The sequence below is a fragment of the Pholis gunnellus genome (genome assembly GCF_910591455.1).
Source record: "Pholis gunnellus genome assembly, chromosome: 12".
Taxonomy (NCBI): domain Eukaryota; kingdom Metazoa; phylum Chordata; class Actinopteri; order Perciformes; family Pholidae; genus Pholis; species Pholis gunnellus.
Genome location: NC_136539.1, coordinates 15,257,673 through 15,266,740, shown reverse-complemented (window position 1 = coordinate 15,266,740; position 9,068 = coordinate 15,257,673). Strand labels below are relative to the sequence as shown.

General features: G+C 39.8%; 1 protein-coding gene across 1 annotated transcript; it reads left to right on the top strand.

The window, feature by feature from the left end:
- The first annotated feature begins 837 nt into the window (after positions 1–837).
- LOC306704366 (sorting nexin-4-like) lies at positions 838–8,181 on the top strand. The gene is made up of 14 exons (XM_079170682.1): positions 838–965; positions 1,729–1,853; positions 2,093–2,234; positions 2,383–2,532; positions 2,890–2,937; positions 3,087–3,142; positions 3,384–3,456; positions 3,722–3,783; positions 4,164–4,229; positions 4,396–4,485; positions 5,189–5,288; positions 5,460–5,605; positions 6,344–6,458; positions 6,626–8,181. The coding sequence occupies exons 1-14, from the start codon at positions 870–872 to the stop codon at positions 6,671–6,673; spliced, it is 1,317 nt and encodes a 438-aa protein (XP_079026808.1). The 5' UTR covers positions 838–869; the 3' UTR covers positions 6,674–8,181.
- The last annotated feature ends 887 nt before the right edge of the window (positions 8,182–9,068 follow it).

Below are 9,068 nucleotides of genomic sequence, written 5' to 3'. Positions count from 1 at the left end.
CAGACAGCATGTTTAAGCGTTAACCTAAGATCAATGTTTAGGATGGGTAGCTGTCGACACAAAAGAATGATAGTATTTCCCATTGTACTTGATAATCCTTCAGTGGGGAAAGCTTAAATTACACCTATTCTGCAAACTGAATCAATTCAGTCAAAAGGGGGCATTGCACAAATACAAAGTCATTACTTTTCCAAAGTTGTCAAAAATAAGAAACAATACGAACAAAATCACAGGCTCTATGAGCAAAAAGGAAATAAACAACCACCAGTAGATGTCAGCCTTACCAAAGCAATGCATTAAAGGAAGATGCAAAAAAGAATTCCAAAGGAGGGTATTGGGTTCACCAATTCAGCAGAGCTGCATGGAAACTTCAAAAACCATCAATTGATCTGCTTCAAATGTGCAGCATTTTGAACAACAATCATGGTAGCGAATCCCAAGCATTTTTCAGGCTAATACCTGCGGATTAACACATGATACTTGCCTTTTTGTTGTTCTGAATTGGAACTTAACCACTTTATATGGTCACTTGCCATGTTGGAGCAATTTCAGTACAATTTATGGTCTTGTTATAACTGCATTGTTGCATTCTACATTCAATCATCTAGTCTTATATAATAAGACTATTGCCAGAGATGGTTATGATATTATATTGTGGATATGTATTCTAGTAGTATTATTATCCTATTTTGTTTTATTACTATTATTCATTGTGTATGAGCCATGTATGATCGAATGGACATTAATCATTTACTACCATTCATTTAGTTGTATCAAAAAGTATAGTGAAGTCTGAAACGCGCATGCGTAAAGCAGAGGAAACACTACGCTGCCAGCTCAGCTGACAACAGCAGCACCTCGGCAGCCAGATGATGATGGCAGACTCTGGAAGTATCGAAGAAGTAGCTGTGATCGGTAACACCGACATCACGTCAACAGAATCCGAGAACAACCTCATAAACACGGTCGTACTTTTTGATATACTTTTTTTTTTTTTTTTTTCAGCTAAAAAGCCTGTTTTCACTAGTCAACACTTTCCCAAACAGGCCGAACGTAACAGTTAACGTTAGCTGTTACGTACGTTAGCTACGTTAGGTGGAGTTAACGTGAGTGACATGAAGCAACTGAGACTTTTCCATTCACCTCCTCAAAGCTAAACATAGCTAACTTGCTAGCTCTGCACGGTATCCATACAGTTACAAAGTGAGCTCAAGTTGCGTTTGCTAGCCAGTAGTTCGAAGCTAACGTTACTTTGTAAACTTTACTCCTGCTGTTAGCTCGCTTGCTAGCAAGTTTGAACGCTAAAGCCTTGAGTTGACTTTAAATTAACCACAGACCTATTTGTGTCCTGCAAGTCCAGTCTTATTCACCGTGGTTTCATTTCATTTCCGGATACATGAGCAACGGTTTTTAGTACTTAATGGTGGTAGTATTGCCTTGTCTTGTGACCCGCACACGCCTGTCATACCCTTTTATAAAGAAGCGTGATAATGTTGCAGAAAGTTATCTAACATTGCATAGTATAGAAGAGAATATAATAACACATTATTGTCCACCAGAGTGGGCATTTGTATTTTTTTGTAGTCCCTGAGAACCACGCTTACCCTGCACAAACCTGTCTGTTCACCTGATATTACTTTTTCTGATGCTCCCTCATATATTTGTCTTTTTTTTTACTTTCATTGACTTGTCGTGCCCACTCATTATTTTTTTTTCTTGTCTGTATAGATGGTGGAAAGAGGGACAACTCTGCTGAGAAAAATGGAGATGAATGTGACCGAGGCAGAGAAGAGAACAGGGAAGAACACGGTTAACATGCAGGAAACCTATACAGTCTACCTCATAGAGACACGGTAGGTCACGAACTGGAGTCTTTTTCTGCTGCAAACATCTTAATGGTGATGCAGAAACAAACCGCTGTGACAACAAGAAGAGTGGAGTGGGACCACTTTAAAGCACACAGGACATTTGTTTTATCTTGGACGATGTTATGTCACAGTGGCCTTGGAGTAATTAAGTGAAATACTTCCTCCCAGGGATGCAGTTTGACACCTGATCACCACACTGTTTATTCCCATTCCTCTGTGTACAGACCGGCTGAGACACTTCCAGAGGGGGGTACTCCCGCCACACCTGACACTTTGTGGAGACGCTACAGTGAGTTTGAGTTGCTCAGAACATACCTCCTGATCACCTTCCCCTACATCATCATCCCTCCACTACCAGAGAAAAGGGTGAGAAAAGAATTCGTTCGCTGGGTATAACTAAGGACGTTTTGTGATAAAACTTCATATGTAGTCTGTCTTCCGTTTCTTCCTGGTAGTAGAGACGCCCCTTGTCTTTTGAGGTGGTATTCACATTCATTTTTTGTCCCTCTTGTAGGCAGAGTTTGTGTGGCACAAAATGTCTGCTGACAACCTCGACCCAGACTTTGTTGAGCGACGGAGAGTCGGCCTGGAAAACTTCCTGCTTCGTGTTGCATCACATCCTGTCCTTTCCAATGACAAAATCTTCTTCCTCTTTCTGACAGAGGTAAACGCTTAAGTCTCACTCATTATGGTCCACATAATGTCCCATTGAATGCTCCTGCCACACGCATGCAGACATGCTCACTCGCAGTCTAACAGGGATTTCAAATTGACAATAACACTGTGGCCAAACAATGCATGAAGCTGCACTGGTGCAAATCCTTGCGTCCTTCTTGCCACACCTTTAAACTGAACGGTCGCATTTGTATTTCACCTTTTCCATTGTATCCTGTAGCAACATGCTCAAACCAGCGCAGCCGTTTGTGGTGTTTCGTTGTAGCTTAAAAGCCCAATTTGTTCACAGCGTGGTTGATAATCCTGTCTATCATGTATCAGTCATCTGTCAATCATCTGTCCTCAGGAGAAAGGATGGAGGGAGGCGGTTTTGGAGACAGGTTTCCAAGACAAGGTATACAGTTAGTTTGTCTCCTTCAAATTTTACATGGATGTCAGTGTGTCTGTCACTTGTTTTATTATCGGCAACGTTGTTGAATGCTCCTGTATGCCATATGCAAAATAAAACCCTGTTAATGTGTGTATACTTCTGTTCCCCACCAGGTCGACTCCAGACTGAAGTCTCTGAGTGCCATGTTCAGAGTCAAGAACCCTGACAAGTAGGTGAAAAACAGACGCATAAAAAGTCTGAAACATTTGACCAGGATTTATACAAAGCAGGACATTTAGTCAGATTACTGAATCATCCTGAAATAGTTTTCTTAAGAGCTGTAATGTGTAGACCTAATTCAAAAAAATGAAGGTAAACAGGTAGTAAGAAGTAAGATCCTCACACAATGGAGCAACAGAAATGTTTAGATTGAGTTAAACACTGTCTGATCCCTGTGTTGTGTTCTCCAGAAGATTCACAGCTCTGAAACTCTACAGTGATGAACTGAACTCTGTCATCTCTCAGTTACTGAGGGTGCGGGCGGTGAGTTTTGGCATGTGTGAAACACACACACACACACACCTATATTTAACTGTCTGCTGAGGCCAGTGATTTATGCTTTTTTGTGTTATTCTGCCAACCCCTGAGAAAAATGACTTTATCTTGGTAGATTTATGTCATTTTGTCTCGGGCAAGTAGTACAGTCGGCTTGTGTGAGCTTCTGTTCTGTGAGCGCTACTCTACCTGTGTTATTTATTTTTCCGACCACGTAATAATGATTCATTTGATTGTTTTTTTTTTATTCTAGAAAGTAGCAGACAGGCTGTATGGAGTTTACAAGGTCCATGGTAACTACGGCAGAGTCTTCAGGTGAGAAACACCTATATATAAATATACTGTGTGTATGTGTGTATATATATATATATAAAGTCAGATCTACACTTTTGCTGATAGAAACACGTAAGCCGAATCATTTTTTACATCACGCTGAATTTCTGAATATTTTGCCCCTTTTTAAAGGCTTTGCATTTTTTTGGCATAAGGAAACGGATGTGAACTTCTTCTACATGTAGTATACATACTGATGACTTCAGTGTAAAAGGGGGTCGCAGGGTAATTCCTTTGTTCATTGAGAGGCCATGTTTCGACTTGCAAATTGTAGCGCACAAAGCACTTGTAAGAAAAAGTCTTCAGGCTGAATGGACTGAACTGAGAGTTGCCGAAATAAACCTAAATGGTTGTGTCTCCAGTGAATGGAGTGCTATTGAAAAAGAGATGGGAGATGGACTACAGAGTGCGGGCCACCACATGGACACGTAAGTGGACTAAAGTTTCCCTTCAACTACTGTAGCTTACTGTACACTTAAATGTGTTCCCTGAAGCAGCAATACACCAGTCACTAAACTACTAACTTCAACACAGTCTCAAACATAATGCTGTATCTTTTGCATTGGCTCACTTTTGAATGCGACATGTGTTCAGGTATGCTGCATCAATAGATGACATTCTGGAGGAAGAAGAGCATTATGCAGACCAACTGAAAGAATACCTTTTCTACGCTGAAGCTGTCAGGTATGTTTGAGAGACAGAGAGACATGTATGTATATATATATATATATATATATACACAAGGCCAAACAATAAGCCGGAAGGTAATATTCGTCAATTTAGCAAATGCTCTTATTGGTTTTAACAGACCATCCAGAACGGATTGCAAGTCGGCACATTTTATTACCATTTGGTTTGAAGAAATATCAAATGTGAATTGATATTAAAGCATCAAACATCAGTTTATTAATCCTTAGAGCTTTCTTGACTCATTGAATTGGTGTATCATTATTCATGTTTCTTAATGTGAGTAGCTGTAGAGATACAACCCTGTCTTTTCCACACTCCAATTTGTTCTTGTTTTTTTTCATTCGGCAGATTTTAGAAATGTCTGTTGGAAAAAGTACAACACTGCCTTTTTGTGATTCTGCCTCATGTTGCCATCGTTCTATTCAAAACAAAGTAACATGCGACAGCGCTAATGCATATGCTTTATAGCATATGTAAACATCTTTCAGCAGAGCATATAATGCAGACCTGTGGTTATCAACAACAACAACTGTCTATCATTTGTCGTAGTGGAAGCGTCATATCCGTCCGTCTGTTTGTTGTAATGTTAGTATCAGGATGCATCAATATAGTAGGACTACACATTTTTTGGGTTCACACTTTTCATCGACCTTTTAAAAATGTGTCAACTTCTGAGTGTGTGTGTTTGCGGATTCAGGTCAGTGTGTCGGAAACATGACCTGATCCAGTACGAGTTGGAGATGGTAGCTCAGGACCTCGTCCATAAGAAACAACAGAAGGAAGAGCTGGTTACTGGGGTAAGGCACTCACACACACTCTCTCATCGTCTCTCACTTTCGCCTACACATTCTGGGAGTGTACACACACACGATGACGGCGTCAAGTCAGAATTGTGTGTGACAAGTGATCTAAATGAACAGAATTCGTTTTTTGTTATTGTGAGTCAACTGATGTGTCTGTGTGTGCAGACAGTTCGGGTCTTTTCTCTGAAGGGGATGACCAGTAAACTGTTCGGCCAAGAGACCCAGGAGCAGAAGGAGAGCAGGTTGGCAGCCCTGGAGCAGAGTATCCGTGAGGGAGAGGAAACGCTGAAGGAAAAGAACACAGAGTGCCAGTAAGCTCATCAGCTGTGAATCAACCCTCCACCGTTTTCCTATTTGTCTGTCTTTCAAATGTGTTCCGTTCTTTATCTTAGATGTCTGTTCCTCTCACACTTTTCCTCTGTCTGGAAATAAATTATATCTGGGTTTTTTTAGTCACACAATTTATTTTTATAGTGAATTGTTTCACCCAGTGTTGTGCATGAACACACCAAAAGAGCGCTTCATTGAACGTGTTCATGTTTTTGGTGAACTGAATATGTCCGTTTGCAACTAATGAACGTGAAATTGACGTTCAGCGTAGAAAACGTTGAACCTCGTTCCAAGTTCTTTACCGTAATATGTTCAACAAGCACAAGGAAGTCATTGACGAAGAATGATAAAGTTAAAATACAAGGCTAAAATATAAACATAAAATGAAGTCATATAAATTTGTGGAAGACAGTATTTGAAATAGATAAACTGAATGTAAACAGGAATGCAGTAATATATACAGAGATGTAAACAGTTTTTAAACAATAAGTAAAGTGTAAAAATGTAAGTGTCAGCATAAGGGATTTAAGTCAGAATCTTAAATCAGGTAGACGAGTTAAAAACGGGTATTATGTACGATTTAAGAAGACATCAGCAATATAACTCAGTCATTTTAAAAACAAAAAAACACCAATTGTTTGCTCTTCCTCTACAATGACTTTTATTTCCCCCCACAGAATGACTGACATTAACGTGTGTCTTTGTGATTGTGTCTCCAGAGAGTTTGTGCGAACAGCCTGGGAAGACATTGAACGTTTTAAGGAACAGAAGGACAGAGATTTGCGTGAAGCACTAATTAGCTATGCCATCATGCAGATCAGCATGTGTAAGAAGGTAAGGGGCTCCTTTACCACAATGTGTTTATTTCTACTAGTACACTTCCCTACATCAAGCAGCCAGACGTGTTGATCCTTCAGCAGTTCTGCTCACAATCTGTTCTTTTTCCTTCTGTCATTCTCTCAAAAGCATTCTTGTTCTTTGTCTCTCCATAACTGTCTCAGGGAATCCAGGTGTGGTCCAACGCCAAGGAGTGTTTCAACAAAATGTGAGCCACTATCCAGCCAATTACTCACTTGCACCAAAACAATAGCAATCGGATTGTTCAGAGTGGGACCATCAGCCAACCTGCAGTCTTACGGAGATGGACCATGGGAGCCAAAAATACTGTCCTCACTTTGTTTGCTACGCTGAATGATTCTGCCTCTCTCTCTCTCTCTCTCTTTCTCTCACACACACACACACACACACACACACACACATGCACATTTATTTAGAAAAAGCTTCAGTTATTTAGTTGATCCACGCCTTTTTAATTCCAAGTGTCTTTAACAGTACCATTCACATAGCATTTTGCTCATGTTACTGTCCTACTGCAGATGACCCAAATGTTCAATACTTTTTCCTCCTTTGTTGCACAGCTGTCAGCGTGTCATAGAGGACAATCCTGCACTAATAATCCATGATAGTTGCACATTGGGAATGCCTGTGCAGTGTACTTCAGTTACACTTCACTTCCCAAATGTAGCAGAACTGTGCAATGAAATAAAAGGACGGACGTTAGGGAATCAGTCTGAGAACTGTTGCTACCACTACTTCCTCTCAGCCTCAAATAGGAGGTGTAATCTTTTGAAAGTTTATTAAATAAAAATGTCAGGTGGAGATTTATCCGAAACAAGAAATCATATTGTAAGGCGAGGGAACATGGACCACTTCCTTTTCTTCTTTTTCCTGAAATATGTTTCTTACACTTCATGCTGAAGTCAGTCTTTATGCTGTTATTAATCGATAGCTGACCAAAGTGCTTATGACCAAGTACTAGTCTGTATAGTACAGATCACAGGAGAGGGGTCGACACGCTTAGGGTAGTTTTGGTAATTGATGAGAGATTTTTTTTTCCGTTTTGTGCCAAAAGCAAAGAGCCATGAGTAAGAGTAAAGTTACAGTCGAGCCTCTTTTTCTTGAACTCCTTAATCGAGGCTTTCTTATTCTTTCGCGGACCTAAACATGGCACCACCACAAACTACCTGATCTACCAAGTGCAACCATAGGTGTTGTTAAAGCGACACACTTACAGATCAGTAGTTGAGCTTTTTCTTTACTTTCAAGCTTTATAGCCTTAATATGAGCATTGGTCTTGTAAAACAGGGGAAGGCCTCTTTCAGCCCACTGTCAATCTGCCTCACCTCTTTTTCTGATGTGAAGTTATTGCACTAAATAATAGACATGAGTTCCAAGCATGCCTCAGGTCAATGTTTGTGAAATACTGACCAAATGGTGGAGATCTTTAACTACATATATTTCGGATCCTCAAATTCTGGCTCAATACACACAATACATGTTCTACTTTTGCTTCCTTTATATGATATCCTGAGGAGGAACGATTGGTGCAAAGCGGACATGTACAAGTTGTGCAAAGATACTTTCCCTCGGCTAACCCTGCCCTTTCAATAAACAATCTGTTTACTGAAATAATCCCAAATTACAGCTTTATGTATGTTTTTATAATAAACGTGTTCAATGAATGATTGGTTTTATGTTCATGTAATCATTGTGCTAAGACACTAATAAACATTTTTTTCTTTTTTAAACTATTGTCATTGCATTTTTATAACAAATACTGTACATGTAGGACGACATGTGACAAAGTGCTGGTTTCCCGCTATGTTTACAGATTACTGAGGCAGGATGCTTGCTGAATGTTCATGTGTCACATGGCATTTGTTTGTCTTTGTGGCTGAAACATAAAAGCAGCGGTATTTTAATGAGCACATTCGAAAGGTCAGACCACTGTAATTCATCAGTGTCAAAATAGCAGCCTTGCCTCTATGCAAGACTGGTATTTTATTTCCGAGACACCTGAAGTGACAGTGTGTGAATCAGACGGGTGTGTCTGTGTGTTGACACTTGTGATGGATGCCTGTCAAGTCCCATCACGCATGAATTATGAGATCACACCGGAAGCTATTCTATATTTTAATAGATGTACCCCTTCCATCACCATTTATGATGTACTATATGAAAAACAGCTAAATTATAATAATTATAATTATAATGACATAGAAATATAGGAAAACCCCTAAGTATGTATATATATATATGGTGGTTTGAATGCAATTGTCTTCACAAAAAGAAGGGCCTTTTAATATTTGCACACTGCAGCTCTGAAGAGCGAGACAAAGCCTGGAACCGTTTAATATGAACTGTGAAATAATGAACGAATAGCGCCACCTGACGATCAATATCAGTAAAACAATTTTTGCACAGAGGCGACTTAACAAAGCGGTAATAAAAAAGAGAGGAGCCCGAGGAAAGGAAAGCAGCATGCTCTCTTTTCACATCCACCGACTGGTTGGTTTGCATGAGATCATGTGTGGTTTTCTCAAATGGAAACCTAACATTAATTTAAAATTAAAAACAGACCAAAGCCTTGCATTTCCCAATCCA